This window comes from Trifolium pratense, linkage group LG2, assembly GCF_020283565.1.
Source record: "Trifolium pratense cultivar HEN17-A07 linkage group LG2, ARS_RC_1.1, whole genome shotgun sequence".
Lineage (NCBI taxonomy): Eukaryota > Viridiplantae > Streptophyta > Magnoliopsida > Fabales > Fabaceae > Trifolium > Trifolium pratense.
The window spans coordinates 3,652,540-3,672,176 of record NC_060060.1 but is presented as its reverse complement, the minus strand read 5'-3'; the positions used below and the strand labels follow the sequence as shown (position 1 = coordinate 3,672,176).

Below are 19,637 nucleotides of genomic sequence, written 5' to 3'. Positions count from 1 at the left end.
ATATATAATTTAGTTGATAGAAACATTCCATGTAATATATAAGGATCGGGATTCAAACATCGGTACATTCACTTATTCATCTTAAAAGATAAAATTTTAGCCACTAAACTACTTGACAAAAATGATCTTGCCGCTGGTTATAATCATTACAACTATAGTGTAAACAAATGAAACAAAAAAAAAAAAAAATTCTCTCCCTGCTTGATTACAAATCAATATTCTCAAAAGACACAAGCTAATTTTTATTCTCTTCCAACCAAATAATGATCTACAATGATCAAGAAGATAGCTTACTTTTAGAGATGACATCAAAAGATATTCCATTTTGTTCAAGTCTTTCTTGAAGATCAGTTGGACCAAATACAATCCCTGGAGTGTAAACTCCTCCCTTTGGTAGATTATTTCTTTGGCTAAGAATTATAAGAGCACACTGAATCATAATTATCGGCGTTGTTACATAACCCATTTCGGGTCCGGTTATTCTCGTTATAATTTCCGTATCAGGTTTTGAGTTTTCTTTTGCAGCAAGACTCTCATCGCTAAAACCGTGTCCAACAAACCACATCTTGAATGAAGCACTTTCCACTTCCTCTTCAGAAGGACCATTCTTGCTGAAACCACCAAGGCTAAAGATTGAAGGATATTTCAAAAGAAGCCATCTTCCAAAACTTGTACTTCCGAAAAGACCTAGGATTACACCAAATGTGATGTATCCAAAAATGCCTAACAAAGATTTTGAGCCTAACTTCACACCAAAATGTACCGGTTTCACAGATGACCAAAAGACTTTCCTTTTCTCAACTGTTTCGGGACTCTCGTCCAAACCTTGGAGACCGTTAGGGTTTTCTGTTAGAGTCGAAAATGTTTTTCCAACTAAGGTTGCATCTGCTGACGGTAGTGTTATTCCCCAAAGGCCAATTTTCTTCTGGTGTTCGATTATTTTTCCTTTAGGAATGGGACCTGGAATCTACAAACATGCATAATTCATTAAAAATTAGGAAAATTACAGAGGATGTGGAATATATTAAATGGAGAAATGAAAAAAGAAATACAAAGTCAACTACACAAGGTTACATACATTAGTTTGAGTAGAACAAAGTTGTCAATTGCAAATCGCAAAAATTAGCGGAAAGCGGTTTGTTCAAATTCCGCTATGCTACAATGCTTTTGCCGCCATAAGCGCTATTTGAAAACACTTTGTACTAAATAGAGTATAGCGGATCAATAGAGATTTGTTCAAATTACATATTATAGACGATAGATCCACCATGACAATTCAAGGAGGAGCCAATGTTTTAACAGATGACTTAAATCAACAACTTGCATCATCAACAACTTTCAGATGAAAATATGATGCACAACTAAGGAGATTGTAGTAGTGTCAGGAGTGTGGATTACTCTATGCTGACAACTATCTTCACTTCACTCGAAATAATAACACTAGTGAATTATTCTTAGGGTGTGAAGAATGCTATATTTTTAACACTCCCTCTGAAGATATACACCAAGTTTGTTACATATGAAGACCAATCAAAGATTTAGTGAAAACAATTGTCATTTAATCATTTGAACAAACAACGCTAGCAGTGATATCTCCAAAAAATAAAAACACACTTTCTCTCTCTAGTCCAAATGAGAATCTATTTTATTACGAGAGAAAAGTCATAGAGAGCAAATTCTGAAAGAAGTGAATATGAGATGATTTCCCTTGATTATTCAATGAATATGAGATGATTTCCCTTGATTATTCAATGAAAGCTACATCACATGTAGAGGACCTTAACTTCTATTACAAGTAACTAACTATGCATCAAATCTCGAACTGTTGTAAGTTGTAACTACTTCAAACTGTTATGTAACAGCTTCTAACTGCTGTGGGGCTGGCTTAAGTGAGGTTGATGAACTTAAAGCTAACTTTGGTTATGCTTATGTAAATATTAAAAGCGTATACGCTTCCACAGTAGTAATGTTTTTTCCCCCATTACTTGCTTCTAGAGGGTAGGACTACATAGTACATACAACTACCATTCCCAAACCCCACCTAGTAGCACCAAGTGTAAACAGCACTTTAAAACTTTTGATTGCTTATACAGTATACACCCATTTAAGAATTGCTCCATCTTCAATATGCAATAGCAAGGTATAAGCATCGAGTCTATATATTATCGAGAAACTCAAAAAACAACAAAGGTAACAGAAACAATCACACATTAACAATTACACTAAAGATATTAATTGTTATAGTTGTTACTTGTTATTATTCACCAACAATGTAAAATTGTTCTCCGCATACAATTCAACCAAATCATACCATAAGGCCACTTTATTATGTTAGTTTCAAAATATCTCTAAAAATATTTACATCATAAACATGATTGGATCTACATGTAAAAGAGAGTTTTACACTATGTATACAAATTAAATTCTTGCACTAAATTCAATTACGTAAACCTTAGTTACTACCTATGAAACACCGATACAGACACTAATAATTAGAAAACACAAAAGTGATTGAATGTAAACACATGCGTCAGTATATTAAACATCATCGAAACATGTCAGATATACTAAACACACCTTCAATCTCAAATGTCAGTGAAATATAGTTTCCTACATACAGCTATTATGATATCTATGAAGCACCACACCGGTACAAACACACACGACACTAACACCAGTAATAATTTGAAAACATACTAGTGATCAAATCGAATGTAAACACATACGTTAGAGTAACATCAATGTAAGATATCAAAACATGTCAGATACTAGACACACCTTTAACCTCAAATGTCGGTAAAATATAGTTTACTATATACAACTATTATGATATATACAATATTCAATTCATACCACAGGCTTTGCTCTTTTGATTACTTGTGCATCTCTTCTAAGTCTCATCTCTTTCAAATCAGCAACAGCTAAAACAGCAGATTCAAAAGTTCCAAAATTCCCAACCATTTTCTTCTCAGACTCAGCACTCAAAAAAGCCTCAACCCTATATGGCAAACACCCACCAACCCATTGCTTCAAATGAAACAACAAACCAATCTCAGCAGGAACAGAATCAAACCCACAAGCAGAAACAATCAAAGAACCATTTTTTACACTTTTTTCATGATACCCAATTTCAACCCGATCCATAAACTCAGACTCACCCGTTATATCCAAATAATCACAACCCGTTTCAACACACGCCGCCACGACAGGCTCGCCGTGGCTGCGAAAGGGGCCGACGCAGTTGAGTATGAGACGGGTTTTGAGACAGAGTGAACGGAGTGAAGTTGGGTCGGTTGTATCGGCGATGAGGATTGGAATTGAAGGTGGTGGGTCGGGTCGGGTTGCCCAGTTAAGAGTTTGTGTTAATTTTGATTGGTTTCTACCAGCTATGGCTATGGAATTGAAATTAAGATTGCTGTTTTTGTTGTTGTTGAAGAATTTGAGAGCTTGTTTGAGAACATGTTTGCCAGTGAAACCTGTTGCTCCTAAGATTATGATGTCGAATGTTTGTAGTGATGAAGCTGTTGTTGCTGCCATAATCACTTTTCAGAGATTTCTTGCTTTGAAAAAACAGTTTCTGATTCACCTATATATTGTTTAGATATATATGCCTTTGGTGCCAATAACTTGTATATGGTTTTTTGCCTCAAAAGCAAGTATATGGTTTTTGGTTTTAGTCCCTCCAAACAAATTTGTTTGGATTTCATCCCCATAAAATTTTATGAAAATTTCGTTTGTCACCTTATCCATTTTCTCATGCTCTACAAAATTACTAAAATACCACCATCCGCTATTTAGGCAGCAAATTCAATTCATAGTGGATGTAGTTTATATATGTAAGAATATAAATTTACTTTACAAAAATATTTTCTATTTTTATTTTCTTATATTTGTGTTAATTTATTTGATAACAAAAAAAAAATTGGGTTTGATATCTAACCAATATAGAAAAATATTTGTTAGAAAAAGTTAATCCTTTAAATGGATTTCAAATATTTCTTAAATTAAAGTTACGCGTTGAGGATACATCTTTAAAGAAAAAATAGTTAATAAACACCACTTTATACTTCTATACATTGTTGATTCAAATATCCTTACAGCCTTAAATATCTAAACAATACTTTAAAATTTCGAAAAACAAATTAATTGAAGTTCCACAACTATCTTTATGTGCATGTGCATGGTAATAATCCATAATTGGTTTGATAAGTTAGGAAACTCCAAAACTTTTCCTAATCAATCAACATATCAGCATTTGTGGGTTGAATGGTGGCCTTATTACTTTGCATACTTAGGCTTTCACTGTGTTTCTTCATTTCCTGAGACCTGATAAACTCTTCAATTCTTGCTTTGAGTTCAACATCAGGAATTAGCATATCGGCGGTCAGATGAGAACGGTTGAATGGATCAGTCTGCACAAATAATCATATAGAAAAAACATAATCCAGTGAATCTCTTTTCAGAATGAAAATGAGTAGTAAAAAACAACGGGTCAGAGATGTTACACTATCACTGAGAAGATGCCTCTGGATGACAGGACGATCAACCGTGGTCTTTGAAGAAGGCAAGATAACTGGATCCTTCATCAAAGTATACTACAATGCATATAGAAAAATGTTAATTTATTATTGATGTATTTGTATTAGTTTATTCAGTAATTAAAACAACTTATAATAAAATAAAAATATAAAAAATTTCCAAGTTTTGCAAAATCAAAAGCATTTTTTTCATAAAAAGTAATGAAAAGCAAAATGCAACTAGTCATCACCAAATTAAGATCAATGGTTGGCTCTCACAATAAACATAGACAAGTGTACACTGAAAAATAAGTTTAAAGCTTACTTGAATTGGATCCAGGAATTCATCTGGTATTTCTCCGAGAGTAGCTTCAGCATCCAAGGCCTCTGAAGCAGCAACTTTGGCCTTATCACCGAGCTGAATAAATTCCTGTATGATTCTTGCATCCTCACCAATTCTACGAAGGACGTCTGCAGCAGAGCTAAACAACTGCAGCAAACTCACAGTCAAATTGCATTCACTTACTAGCTTGTGGTAGTACAAATCAGAAAATACTCGAGAACAACCAGAGTATATTAAAAATCTCACAAAACTAACCTGATCATTGTATGATCGGCCATCCTTTGATATGGCAGACGGGAAGATAGAATTTGTGTCACCTCTAGTCAGATGAACATATACATGCACAATCTTCAAATGAATAAATATTGAAGTTTAGTTAGTTCTCTGGAAAATGAAGTTTGTGTCATGTAACATAAGGGTTTTGGTATTATGAAAGACTAGAGCAAACAACTAATCATGAAATAATTATGAGGCGCTTATTAGTGTTGGAAAGAGTTTTCCAGCAAACTAGGATTTACACACAGTGCAACAAGGAATGCACAAGAAATTAATGAGTCGGCATAGGGACGATTTTTGTACCATAGAGGTTAAAAACTACAATGATTTTAGCAATATGAATTCAGACAAGCAAACTCCCCATGGTGAAAGATAATAAGCTTGCAAAGCAATAAGGAATACACAAGAAATAAACACGTAATTTAACAATATAACAGAGGAAATAAAGGTAGAGTATAAAGCACTCTCTTCTGTATTTGCCTTTGGATCTCCTAAAGATGATGCCAACCTGTTTAAGCAAATGCTTTGGACGAAATTCATATTTTTCAGGATCTTTCAGACTGAGTTAAAGATGATGCCAACCTGTTTAAGCAAATGCTTTGGACGAAATTCATATTTTTCAGGATCTTTCAGACTGAGTGATTTTCTTTGGGGCCCCACCAATTGCAGCAGAAAGTAATTGAGCATGCTGGCCACTCGATCAACCTTGCAAAAGTGGAAAACAAAATAAGACTAAGCTAATAAGGAGAATAACAAATTTCAGAGGAACATTATAGTTTGCCACAAAAAGTTCATTCTATGGGATGGCAACATGAATAACATCCTAATGATGGACAGAGAGAGTACCATCTCAGGAAGCAGGAATGGAGCAGTAATCTGCTCGGAAGTAAATGCAAGCATACTGACATCTTCATTGGCCAACTTCATATCTATCCGAATAATCTACAAAATTTTCCAGCATTGTTTTATTAGATTAATTTTAAAACATATGCAGAAATATAATTACTCAATATACCAAAGTCAGACTGACATTTTCTTGAGAGTGGAATAACCGGGTCCTCTCCTGCCTCTCTTGAACTGGCCGCCGCTCCCATTCGGCAGTATTTGACATCTCAGCCTCCAATTCTTTTAGCTCAAGAATTTTGTTCAAACTTTCATCGAGAAGATAAATACTATCATTAATGAGAAAGTTTAAGAAATTGAGATAGACACCCTTTTCCTCCTCTTTAGCAATCTGTAACAAAATTAAGTTCAGCAAAAACTGAATGCAGTAGAGTATCGTGAGAGATAAAAAATTCAAATGTCTTTCATGTATTACCTGTCTCCAAGCACTACGATGACTGGGGACATTCCACAGGTATTCAAGGAGTTCAGCGATATTATGGCGGATGTTAAACTTGTCGTAGAACTGTAGTGAACAAGTAACAGATGAGACAATTAGCTAGGGGTCCTTGTAGTTGTAGTACTAAACAACACAGAAAGATTAATTATTTCATATACTGAACCCACTGAAAGTAATATATACTCCATCAATATGTGTGTATAATACGAAACCACTATGATGGCATCATCTATGAGCCATAGAAAATTAGTGAAACAGTTTGAAATGATACTCGTAAGTTCACCAGACATTGCTGCTAGTAGTGAATCACAAGTTTAGGATAATAATGAAATACTACTTATTTAACCATCTTATGTCATCATGTAGTAAACAGGAACATGGACCCCCTTGTTGAAGCCTCAGAATGAGATTGAAAATAATAAAGATAGGTGTTTACCAAACAATTCAAATGTATTCCTGACATTAATCTATAATTTTACAGCATGAAGAAGAAAAAAAAGTTGGTCATTGTCCTGCACTGTAGACTAACCTGTGTGTGAGAACCAGTGAACTCAATGTCAACGTAAAGTTTCAGAAGATTCCTCACAAGATACTCAAGAGACAGTTGATGCCCTTCAAATAGAGTAGCTGTAGCAGATGAGCCACTGCATTAAGGGAATAGGGCACAGCCAACACGTCAAATTATTGAGCTTGAAGAGTGAAGACTTTAGAACAAGATTCGTTGATATAAATTTAAACAACCAAACTTCAAATTTTATATAGAAGACACCAAATTACCTCCTACGAGGCATCCAGTTGTTCAGAACTTCGACCATCTTGGCTCTCAGATATGGGTTTTTGATAAAATCAGGGCTGCCCATGAACATAATTATGAAGTTCATAAACTCATCCTGCAGAACAAGAGTAAAAAGGCATAAGAATTCGGGAGGTAAAGGAAAAAAAAAAACTGTTTTGAGTAAAATCTACCAGCACAACTCCATCTAAGGCCTTTGGAATCCGGGAAGCAAATATTAGAAGTTCCATGGCATCTTCTACAAAATGTTCAGGCATGGCAGAAAATTCCATTGGGCAAGTTGGTGGTAGAGGCATCTTAAATCCGCCAACCAAGCCAACCAACCAGACAATCATCAAGCGGTAGAACGAAAGTGCATTCTGAATAAATGTGTTATCCTATGGAAAATAAAGTGAAACCGAACAAAATCAAAACAAAACAAAAAAAAACTGATACTTGAAGATAGAAAAACACTAAAAAGTAACAAAAACTTGTCTACTTAATATGAAAGATAATCAAGCATCAAACTTTAGCAAACATTAAACTCAGAAGAATATACACTCTTCAACAAATATACAAATATGACACTCTTATCCTTCAAAGCAACCACACTCATGAATCTTCTCTTTATTAAGAAATTAAAAAATAATAAAAAAATAAAAAAATACCTTTATGTTCGATCAATGAGCTAATGTCACAACAAAAGAAAACTAGGGGAACGATAGCACTACTAAAAGAAAGTGAACCCATGTGTCACAAGGTACAAATAAACAACACTGTACTCATTAAACTAGTTCTAATTATATTGCAGTCTAAATATATGTAGTAAAGCCTGTAGTACAAGGTCTAATACATGAGTATGTAGAATACAACATTCTACAAACTCTACTTGGGTGTGTGTGTGTAGATATATATAATATGTATATCGGACATTTCAAAGAGATAACAGAACTCCAAAGAGAGAGGAAACATGACCTACCCTTAATATCTGAGCTTCATAACAAAGTTTTTCCTGTGAATACAACTCAAGTTCTTTCTCAAGTCGAGTTATATCCAATTCCAATTGAGGAGAAGGTGACTGTCCCTGCATGTTTTTAAGTGTGGCAAGAGTATCCTCACTTCTAGAAATATCCTGAAAAATAACATACCACCAAATTCAACGCATATAAGAAGACAAAATTAATATTTAGCCCCCATAAAATTGAAGTACTAAACCTTTAATTCAATCCAAACATACATGTCATTACCTGAACTAAGTGTTTGAAGTCAGAAAATGCTTTTAAAAGCCCCAAGTTGAGCACTCTTGCAGTCATAAAAAAGCATTCACATATAAATGAATATTTTGCACTGGCATTATTACTACCAGAACTGGTGGCCTCTTGAGATTGTTTCAGACGTTTCTCACCATCATTACATTGAATCATTTCCCCTTCCTTAGCTGGGTTTTTACTATCAAGCCATTCAGTAACTTCTTCTGATGACGCATGAAGGGCAGTCAAACCACTAAAACAAGATCATAACCAAAAGTTACATATAGAGAGATACATGAAACTTCAATCAGAAATTTTAAAATTTAATAAACAAAGTCCCTCACCTTAGCTTCAAACGGTTTGCGTGGTGTACATATTTGGCATCAATTTTATCCCTTTTTGTTAGATTTGCATCTAAAAATGGTTCGCAGAGGCGAAGCATGACTGCACTGAGATTTACAAACATTCCTGAACTTGCACAAGTAATCGGGTCAACCTGTTTAAAAAAATGTAACATGTAATCTCAAAAAACATCAAAAAAAGAATAGAAATAAGTTCAAAAAGAATAGAAATGAGTTCAAAATGAAAACAATAGATTTCAGCTTTAATATGATTGGTAATGGGAAAAAGAACGAAAAAAAGAAATAAGTTAGTAATACAATTTCTCTCATTTCTTCATGCTTTATTGTTTTTTAAATGCAGATAAGAAAGAAATTTACCTGTATATGGGCCCTGGATGCATTTAGATTGATCACCTCTGCAAGATACTCAAGTACATTTTCACGAGTGTCTGTACTTCTAAGGAGGTTGCGGAGTACTTCAGATAGGCCATCATATAAGGTATTCATGACATTTTTAATGGTCGTGAATGAAGATAATAAATCAGATGGCCGCCGAGTTGATGCATCAGAAAAGCACTGCTGCCTGGATTTGAAGGAGGGAAAAAATATGTTAAGAAAGAAGCCAAGGAAATGAATATCCTTAGGGTTCACTTCATTATCATCAACCAATAAAATGCTGAAAAACCGACATATAGACACAGACCATTTGATACCACAAATCCAAAAGATAGAATTACAACGAATAAGCTCATCGAAATAATACCCTTGACATTTTTCCATAAATAAAACAACTCGTGTTAGCTTAACCAAGTTGTGTTTGGAATACCTTTTCTAGAACTTATCTTACAACTAACCAATAATATTTTTTTGAACCGAGTTCAATATGCACTTCGTGAATAAGCTTAATTTAATACACTAAACTTCTCATGACAAAATTACTTATTGGACAAGCGCTAAATTAATCTATTTACCCAACCAGTTAGTCGAACCAAGTTCACATAACTGAAAGCAACACTCATCTACAAGCATTATTTTAATTTCCTCACCAATCCATACATACAAAGAAAAAGCAAGACCAAAAACCATAACCAATTAAACCCAAAAAACAAAGACTAATAATCAAAACTTTTAAGCTCACCCAAAAACACTAAATACACAATCCATACAATGAAAACAACAGATAGTTCAACCAAGTTTAAACAAATGAAATCAAAGCTTAACAAAACAATATAAAAAATCCAAAACACCATCAATATTCGAATCAGTGCTGTCAATTGCAAATTACTGAAAGTAGCTGTTCCAATCCCGCTATGCAACAGTGCTATAGCACTGCTATTGACAATAATTTTGTACTAAATAGCATATCGCGGGAGCAATTTGTTCAAACTTCAAATTCTACTATGCTATAGTCTATAACTACTATTAACAACACTAATTTGAATTCCAAAAACACTACACTAACCACACAATCAAATAATCGGAAAAAATTGAAACTTTCAAGCTCACCCAATATCCGGATTACTCTTGAAGAAGGTTTGATCAGGAAGAGCACTGATATGGAAAAAAGGACCCAAAATGCTAGTCATTTCGATAGCTCGACCATTCATATAAAGACCTTTAGGAATCCACCATTCATGACTCACAAGAGACTTAGCACCAACAGGTAACCTAACCAAAAACAACAAAGCCCTAAGAGAATCCTGAAAATTTCCAAGAACCGAAATTTTCACCACATTCCCTCTTAATTCCTCATACAACCCTTTCAAAATTCTATCCAAACTTTCAAAATCAGGATCCCTAAAAAACTCATCTAAAAACCCTGGAGGACTTTTCACTCCTCCAGTATCACTACCACTACCGAAAACCCCCATTCCACCACCTCCACCACACTCCGATATAATCAACGGCAACAGAGGCGACTTTCCTGTGCCGGAATTTGAATTCTGACTCGCGAATAGCTCAGGATTCGCGAGATGAATTCTACAATACGAAACACAAAGCTTCTTCGCTTGTTTCACAACAGTTTCCATCTCTGACCTAAGGTTTTTATCCTTCATGTTCACGATTTTCTTCCCTTCATCGTGAGCTCGGTTGTAACAACCGAGAAGATACTGAAACGGTGAGTTTTCGGCACCGGCGGTGGGGAAATCGCCGGAAAGACGATCGATTAGGACTCGTTCCATAACATCACGAGAAAGGAGAAGGTCTTTTCCTTCGCTGAGAATCTCTGCGGCGGTTAGTTCGAGATAAACGATTCTCGAATCGGTTACTCCGGTGGTGGTTGTTGATTCTCCGGTGATGGTTACATGAAAGATTTTGCGGATGATGATGTCTTCCACTTCTTGTGGAGTTCGTTGAGGTTTCGCAGTCGCCATTGGAGTGAGTGATCGGAAAATTTGTTTCTCTGTGGTTTTGAGATTTTGTTTTGATTTTGAATTTTCTCGAGAAATTTTCTCGAGAAAGAATGGGAAAATAAAGGATCTAGTTAGAGTGTGAGATAGAGGAATGTTAGTTTAATAGAAGATGTAAACTCAAGAGTCAAGACGACATGTGAACAAGACAAAACGACATACAATTGTTAAGACAATTTGTTTTTTTATGGATTTGTTATAAAAAAAATTATTCAATCTTTTTATTTTAATAAAATAAAAAAATATTTATAACAATAAAAAAAATAGCGCAAATTAAAGATCAACGAGATAATAGTTATAATATTACAAAGAGAAGTGCTATATGGTTCGAATTTTCTTTCAACGAAATTCAATGAACGCCTTGTTTATTTATTTTTCTTTCTCATAGTTTCAAATAAAGGTAATCATGGTTATACACACTCATACCATCTACTTTCATGACCGCTTTGGATAAAATGGATAAACCTTTTACACTTTATCACAGCAACCTACCAGAGTACCGCAAAGGCTTACGCATGTACTATTTTTTTTATCTTTGGTTGTTTTCATCGATTCAAGGATTTCATATTGGTAAAAATATTTAATATATCAGCATAATAACTGGTTGAAATTATCTATTAATGGTGTGTGCTATTTTTATAATAAAAAAAAAGATATACACTATAGATGTCTGTTCGTCAAATTTCGTTGGAGTGAGTTTCGTACCACTCAGCATTTTCCTATTACAAATACGTGTTTAATTATTAAGGAAACGAGGAGAATGAAAAGGTTTAGATATGATTTCTTATTATTCTTCAAGTATGCATTTACATGCAATCATAAGGTAGTATTTATACTACCAAAGTTAGGCATAAATTTAAACTTACTATTGTAATGTTTACATTAAAATAGATAATTTATGTGTTACTCTTTTGAGTTGAAAAGTTAGATAGATATTTCAACTTTAATGACATATCTCTTTCATCTTGTTTTTAGGATAATTCTATTGTTTTTAAATTATTATAACGATAATTTCATTTTCATTCATCAAGATAAAATGGATAAGAATACTACATATATAACACTCTTAACGAGCCTAGAGGATAAAACTCACTCAAACAACTCAATAACATAAATGTTCAATTAATAATATAAATATATATAAATCTTAGATAATTCTCCTACCACTAATCATAACCCTAATTGTATCAATCAATCATAGCTTTTAGATCATTTCTTTTTGTGGATAAATCAAGAGTTAGATAATAAGTGAAACAATCACCTCTTTTAATGTTTTTTTAGTGCCAAACCTTTTGATTGATATTCCCACTATAATAAAAACGGTTTTGTGAATTAATTATTTTATAATATATATGTCTTATATCCCTCCTCATACATATATGAGCATGTGAAATTTCTATTTGGAAGGGTTATTAGTGTTGTAGAATAATGATATGTTTCTGAAATTTTATGATTTTATTGTATCTTTCTTTTTCTTTGTATTTAACGAGTGAGACTATATTGTTGATTTTGCAAGTATATATAGATTTTGATGCTCTTTATTCTATTTTAACACTTTATCATAGTCATTGTATAACTCTTCTACCCAACTCTCTTTCTCATCCTTATTTCTTTATTTTTTTCCCTTTTAATATTCAATATTTATTTATTTTTCTTAGCATTTTTATTGTCTAATTTGTGATATTTCTGTAGTAGGACTTTGCATGATATTTACGAAACACTACAAATAAATTGTTTGAAATGCAATTACAAATATAATACATATTGTTAATAGTTTTAATTAAGTTTTATTGCTAATATTATTTTGATAATATCTAATGTTTCAATTATTAATTTATTATTGATAGAAATAATTTTTTGACGCTTCATTATAAAACAACGCATAATGTCTGTGCATCGCACACTACTACATTTACCAAAATCGATGCTCCACACATTCCAATGAACCGTTTTGATTTTATGCCATTCCAAGATATTTTGAATTCAACTGAAGAAGAAAAAATAGTTGGTAATGATTATTAGCTTTCGTTTTAATTTAAATATCATATATTGATTGATATTTTAATCTGAATAATATGTCTCTATTTTAATTGTTTTAGATTTTATTATGTATGTGATTGAAAGAAGTGAATTCAACATCATTATAATATAAAATATCGCATAACACCCGTACATCGCACGGGTGTGGGACTAGTACTATATAACACTAGTATATAAATTACTCAATTACCTACAACTTAATAATTATTTAATTAACTATTACCTAATCTTCTATCCTTCCTCTCCAAATTAAACTAGAAATATCACAATTCAAAAATATATGATTAAAATCCTCGTTGATTTCACAACCTCCTCAACAAATTAGCAAAACATTATGCAAACACCCATACTGAGATAAGGTTAGTCTTCATAGGTAAGCGATCACCGCCTCCATGCAAAAAGAGAAACTTTCAACAGGACAAGCTCGTTCCAAATAAGATCACAATGAGAAGTCAATGACAATGATGACAATTGCGCCAGCAAGTGGTAAGCCCCGCTTACAGAGTAACTAGTAGATGGATCAACCAACCACTCCTAATCATCCAACAATGTTATCTCACTTCATTACACTACCAACTATAAAATAATACTCCATCTAATATTCCAATCTCAGTTATAAAAACAATTCATTTATTCAGTTTAGTGAATAACTAATTAATATTTGATCTATATTATTATAAGTTAAATGTATTAATTTTTTTTTGTTAAGTAATTCGGTGGCTAGAAATGTCACCCTTAAGATGAATAAGTGAAATGTTCGAAGTTCAAACACTCGCCCCTGTACATATAATACAATGTTTTTATCAACAAAATTAAATTAACGGAAATAAATATATCAATTTTTATTTTTTATTTTTCTTGGTCTTAAATGTATCAATTATTTTGGTCGTAGCCTAGTGCTAGCAAATCACCCTACCATTTTCTTAACCTAAAATTTAGTTAAACATTAACATTTATTTATTGTGAGACATATGAATCTAAAATGATAATAACACACCATAAAGCAAAGATATGGGATATCCGAAAGTGACATCACATAAATCATAGAGTGAGTGACGAACACGACGTCGTTTTGATACAGAGTTGTTTTGGGATCGAATCGAGTGGTACCACTACCAACCAACCAACGATTCTCTCTGCTTGTGCAACTGTTCCTCCATTTTTCCGCATAATCGGTATCTTCTTCTTCTCAATTCTATTTCCCCTTTTCTGAACTGTTACATTTTTATTATTAGGGTTTCTGATTTAGGTTTTCACCAAATTATATTATATGGGATTAGAATTTTCCGTTGTTTTTCAATTCACAAGTTCATTTTTTACATTAAAATTTGTTTTTTTAGTTTTATTTCTTATGATCTGAATGCTATCATTAATCGGTGCTTTTAGCTTTTGCTTGATTTCAATTGATTAGTTAATTTTTCACATTCAAAATTCTTTTTTTTTTTTAGTTTTAATTTCTTATGATCTGAATGCTATCTATCTTTGATGGGTGTTTTAGCTTTAGCTTGTTTTCATATACGGTTCATTCATTTTGACATTCAAAATTTGTTCTTTTAGTTTTATTTCTTATGATCTTAGTGCTGTATTTGATGGGTGATTTAGCTTTACCTTGTGTTCAATAAGTTAATCCTGAAGATGAGCCATTTGAATTGGGGTTATGCTATTAAATGGATGAACTATGTGATCTTGAAAGAAGGGAAAAGTCTCAAATTATATGATTTGATTTTTATTATTAATATGTAATGATCATCATGATTAATTATAGTAAAATGATTGTAGTATCTTGTTATGTCCAATATGAGCTTATTCTTTTATTCTTGAATCCAGATTAGGGGTATTTAAATTCCAGTTCTTCAGCTGGTACATAAGTACATAGCCAAAACTTCTGTTTGATTGCTAAGTGGTGGCTTTTGTTGTTAATATAATTCTCTAGTTATGTTATGATATGCAAATGGGTCAGTTCATACAAAATTGAAATGCAAAAATTAATTTCAATTTTCATGGAAAATTATTGGTTTGAAAATTAGCTTATAAGGCTAATACTAATTATAAATATTTTAGGCCAAACACACACAACTCCACACCAGAAAACATATCTGTCAGCACCTTCATCTTCATGCTTCTTCTTTACTTTCCTTCCCTACCTCAGATGATGCTAGCAAACTCTTGTAAATCAAATCAACGTGCTCTTCAAGTAACAACGCGGGTTGGAGACGCAGTTTCTCCTCTTGAACTTTCAACTGCACACATCTTCTATCCAACTCTGCCCTCTTCAACACATTCATACGCATATTATCAGCTCCATTTTCTCCGTCATCAGCTCCAGTTTCTCCGTCTTCAGCTCCGTTTTCTCCGTCTTCGGCTCCATTTTCTCTGTCTACAGCTCCATTTTCTACTCCCCAAAACTCATTAGAAAGTTCAAATAGATTCTCCTCATGACGATCGGTGAAAATGAGAGAACCTTGCTTTTTCATTTTCAGATTTTTCTCATATTTGTGCTTAAGTTTATAAATCTTATCACGAAGTTGCTTTTGTGTAATAGTTTTGTTGCTAAACGAATGGTTATGGTCGTCGTAAAACATGCTTAATATTTTCGTCGGATCAATGTCTGTTCTAGATTAAAAATGTAGGAGGCCATTGACAAGAATTATTTCATCATAGAAATTAGTGGTTTACCTTATTCGTGGTTTACCTTATTCGTCGGATCAATAATTCTTGTCGATGGCCTCCTACATTTTAAATCTAGAACAAACATTGATCCTACGAAAATATTAAGCATGTTTTACAACGCTCATAACCATTCGTTTAGCGTCAAAACTATTACACAAAAGCAACTTCGTGATAAGATTTATAAACTTAAGCACAAATACGAGGAAAATCTGAGAATGAAAAAGTAAGGTTCTCTCATTTTCACTGATCGTCATGAGGAGAATCTATTTGAACTTTCTAATGAGTTTTGGGGAGTAGAAAATGGAGCTGTAGACGGAGAAAATGGAGCCGAAGACGGAGAAAACAGAGCTGAAGACGGAGAAACTGGAGCTGATGACGGAGAAAATGGAGCTGATAATATGCGTATGAATGTGTTGAAGAGGGCAGAGTTGGATAGAAGATGTGTGCAGTTGAAAGTTCAAGAGGAGAAACTGCGTCTCCAACCCGCGTTGTTACTTGAAGAGCACATTGATTTGATTTACAAGAGTTTGCTAGCATCATCTGAGGTAGGGAAGGAAAGTAAAGAAGAAGCATGAAGATGAAGGTGCTGACAGATATGTTTTCTGGTGTGGAGTTGTGTGTGTTTTGCCTAAAATATTTATAATTAGTGTTAGCCTTATAAGCTAATTTCCAAACCAATAGTTTTCCATGAAAATTGATTTTTGCATTTCAATTTTATATGAACTGACCCATCTGCATATCATAACTAGAGAATTATATTAACAACAAAAGCCACCACTTAGCAATCAAACAGAAGTTTTGGCCATGTACTTCTGTACCAGCCAAAGAACTGGAATTTAAATGTGTGTGTTTTCTGTAAGTGCTTCTTGCGAAGTTCATCCTACTTGGGTCATATTTGATTTCTGATTGCTAATTGGATTGAGCTACCTATCTTTAGCTTGACGAACTATTTAGTTCTAGCTCAGTGATTAGGATCTGGATTCACTTCATTAGAAGAAAAAATGACATTACACACTTTAATTGATCTCGACCATGATATTGGCTTGTGACCTGGGAGTATGCTCCTCCTTAAGGTTTCAGGTTCGATTCTCTCTTGTGTCAATTTGAGTGGGCTGATTTAGCTTCTTCAAAAAAAATTGATCTCGGCCATCAATTTGAGATTGGTTGGGTCACATCATAGCTTGAGCAAATCATCTTTAAATAATCTTTTTAATATTGATGTTAGATTGGACAACCAAGATAACTGCAGTTACTGCATGGAATCAGAATCCTTGTGATTATACCTCTAAGTTTGAATGGCAGATACATCCACATATGCCCTACGTTATTATTAATGTCTAGCATATTTCTTCTTTTTTTTTTTTTGACAAAATGTCTAGCATATTTCTTAAAACTAGGAATTGGATAATTCTTTTTTGGACTAGAAGGAACTTTTTCAGCGCAAAAATTATTAAATTCTATGCTATCTAGACATTTTGTTTGCAAAGTTGAGAACTTCCTTTCTTCAACATAGACGTATCCCAAAATGATAGTCAATTTAACCACAAAAGCAGAATAAATCATGCATGTTAGGCACTCTCGACTGTAAACATGTTATGACGGTCTTTTCTTTTAATTTTAGGTGTATCTTTGTCACACAAGACAAAATAGAATTAGGAGAGAAGTTGTTAGAGCGAAAGTCGGAGTACCTCCCATCGTGGCAATAATCGTAAAATAACATCTTAGGCGGCTTAGACATGTTAGAAGCATCAATTAGAAGGGTAGACATGATGAATGGTCGTTAAATAGTTAGAGGAAGATCTAAGAAAACTTACAGGTCAAACAATCAAGAAAGATTTTGAAATAATGGCTTATTTATATATGTAGTCCATGACAGAAAATTATCGTGTTGTTTAATCCCTGTAGCTGATCTCAACTAGTGGAAAAAGACTTCGGTTGTTGTTCCTTGTTACTATTATGTGGTTCTATCCTATTTGCTTGTTTCAGATTTTAGTGTTGAGTCAGTCATTAATTACTTAATTAATTAATCACATTGAGGAATGAATGATACCTTCTGATTGGTTATGTGTTTTTTGTGATTCAGAATGTGGAACTTTGCATCAAATTGTATTGCTGGAAACGTGGGACAGAAAAACGATTCTGCAAACCCAACTCATTCTACTTCAGAATGTTCTGATGATGACAACTCTGTCGTAGGAAGAGAGGAAGGGCTTGAATGCCCAGTATGTTGGGAATCTTTCAACATTGTTGAAAATGTGCCTTATGTTTTATGGTGTGGTCACACCCTCTGTAAAAACTGTATCTTGGGACTACAGTGGGCTGTCGTGAAATTTCCAACGCTGCCGGTTCAACTTCCACTCTTCATCTCCTGCCCATGGTGCAACCTTTTATCATTCCGTTTAGTTTATCGGGGAAATCTTAGATTCCCCCGTAAGAACTACTTTCTTCTTTGGATGGTTGAAGGCATGAATGGCGACCGAGTAAAATCACATTCAACTTTCTGTGGGGATACTCAACAAAACTGTTCAAGCAAAAGCAGTTTAACCTTAGGAGGCCAAGTAAACCATGGAAACCTTCAGAGGGGGCATGTTCACCATCCAGATACATCAAGCTCCAGCCAGAATCGGGGTAATACCAATAATCACCTCGATATGGAAAGAGTGCATATATCTCTTCGAAAATCACTGATTTTCTTCGTCCAGTTGACAGCTAAGTTCCCATTGATCCTTATATTTCTTTTGATTATCTTGTATGCAATACCAGCCAGTGCAGCCATTTTGGCTCTGTATATACTCATTACAATCCTCTTTGCTCTCCCATCATTTCTCATCTTGTACTTCTCATATCCTAGTTTAGACTGGCTTGTCAGGGAAATAGTTGCCTGAGATCAAAAGCTAGTTTAATCTCAAACTTTGTCCCATGATTTGCCGGCTTCCCCTTTAGTCCTTTACAAGCTGTGTCAGTTCTCTTTCGACATACAGCACCACTCAATTTAATATAGTAGTATACTCGACTCGTCTTCATTTCATCTATGGTAAAGCTTGGCTGGTTAGTAGTACTTGGTTGGTACAAAGTCAGTTTTTGGCATTGATAGCGTTGATATCAATCAAAGCTGTGGAAACAGGTGATGATAATGCTCGTGCCGTTTTCTGGAGGCTAATATTTGTTTGGCTTAATTCCAGTTTTACTTTGGGGATTATTTATCAATATCATGTTTTGTATGGTATGGAAATTTCTTCTAATACAACTCATAGTTCTATGTTTGTAAATTGTACATAACAATTGTGTTGTTTGTCTGCCTTACATTTGATGTACTATCTACTTAATTTGAAATTGTTTCTTGTGCTTGCCTGCCACAAATTCTGTAACTCTTTAGGTTATATATGTTTCATGTATGGTGGTATAATTTGGTATGGATCATGTAAATTTTGAGAGATGTATGTCTAAACTCAAGCACATTATGAATACATAAACCAGACAGGTAAAGGTGTTTTCAACATGAAAATTAATTTATTCCATGTGTGTTATCTTAAGTGCAGTGCTCATGTAACATTTATCTGAAGTAGCTTATGCATTAGATTGACAATTTTATGCTATCTTGTCATTTTAACCAAAAGATTTTCAGGTTTATTTTTTAATTCTTTACAACATAAACACACAAAATTAACTACTTTC

The 19,637-nt window shown here is 33.7% G+C and overlaps 3 protein-coding genes across 6 annotated transcripts; 1 reads left to right on the top strand and 2 right to left on the bottom strand.

Moving 5' to 3' along the window:
- Positions 1-47: 47 nt before the first annotated feature.
- On the bottom strand, positions 48-3,633 carry LOC123905681 (probable mitochondrial saccharopine dehydrogenase-like oxidoreductase At5g39410). The gene is made up of 2 exons (XM_045955381.1): positions 2,854-3,633; positions 48-967 (listed from the first exon to the last, which is right to left on the bottom strand). Exons 1-2 carry the CDS (start codon positions 3,535-3,537, stop codon positions 278-280), a joined length of 1,374 nt encoding a protein of 457 aa, XP_045811337.1. The 5' UTR covers positions 3,538-3,633; the 3' UTR covers positions 48-277.
- A 343-nt stretch (positions 3,634-3,976) lies between these two features.
- Positions 3,977-11,447, bottom strand: LOC123905680 (probable ubiquitin conjugation factor E4). 3 transcript variants are annotated; one of them, XM_045955380.1, is made up of 16 exons: positions 10,348-11,447; positions 9,220-9,424; positions 8,845-8,996; positions 8,498-8,753; positions 8,230-8,382; positions 7,445-7,648; positions 7,256-7,368; positions 7,008-7,122; positions 6,455-6,544; positions 6,167-6,370; positions 5,983-6,078; positions 5,719-5,841; positions 5,116-5,208; positions 4,843-5,007; positions 4,506-4,595; positions 3,977-4,412 (listed from the first exon to the last, which is right to left on the bottom strand). In XM_045955380.1, the coding sequence occupies exons 1-16, from the start codon at positions 11,214-11,216 to the stop codon at positions 4,233-4,235; spliced, it is 3,108 nt and encodes a 1,035-aa protein (XP_045811336.1). In that variant the 5' UTR covers positions 11,217-11,447; the 3' UTR covers positions 3,977-4,232. The 3 variants fall into 3 exon arrangements, with proteins under 3 accessions (XP_045811336.1, XP_045811334.1, XP_045811335.1); XM_045955378.1 differs by having other exon boundaries at positions 4,843-5,208; positions 10,348-11,381; XM_045955379.1 differs by having other exon boundaries at positions 6,167-6,544; positions 10,348-11,360.
- Positions 11,448-14,254: 2,807 nt separating this feature from the next.
- On the top strand, positions 14,255-19,467 carry LOC123905679. 2 transcript variants are annotated; one of them, XM_045955377.1, is made up of 3 exons: positions 14,282-14,467; positions 16,928-17,042; positions 18,046-19,467. In XM_045955377.1, the coding sequence occupies exon 3, from the start codon at positions 18,047-18,049 to the stop codon at positions 18,845-18,847; it is 801 nt and encodes a 266-aa protein (XP_045811333.1). In that variant the 5' UTR covers positions 14,282-14,467; positions 16,928-17,042; position 18,046; the 3' UTR covers positions 18,848-19,467. The 2 variants fall into 2 exon arrangements, with proteins under 2 accessions (XP_045811332.1, XP_045811333.1); XM_045955376.1 differs by lacking the exon at positions 16,928-17,042 and having other exon boundaries at positions 14,255-14,467.
- The last annotated feature ends 170 nt before the right edge of the window (positions 19,468-19,637 follow it).

Bases quoted from the DNA above. Each gene is read 5' to 3' on its own strand.
- LOC123905681 (XM_045955381.1), bottom strand. From the start codon at position 3,537: ATGGCAGCAACAACAGCTTCATCACTACAAACATTCGACATCATAATC. The intron at 968-2,853 runs GTATGAATTGAA...GCATGTTTGTAG, and splicing joins TCAAAAGAGCAAAGCCTGTG to ATTCCAGGTCCCATTCCTAA.
- LOC123905680 (XM_045955378.1), bottom strand. From the start codon at position 11,216: ATGGCGACTGCGAAACCTCAACGAACTCCACAAGAAGTGGAAGACATC. The intron at 9,425-10,347 runs GTGAGCTTGAAA...CTTCAAATCCAG, and splicing joins AAGAGTAATCCGGATATTGG to GCAGCAGTGCTTTTCTGATG. The intron at 8,997-9,219 runs GTAAATTTCTTT...TTTTTTAAACAG, and splicing joins CATCCAGGGCCCATATACAG to GTTGACCCGATTACTTGTGC.
- LOC123905679 (XM_045955376.1), top strand. From the start codon at position 18,047: ATGTGGAACTTTGCATCAAATTGTATTGCTGGAAACGTGGGACAGAAA.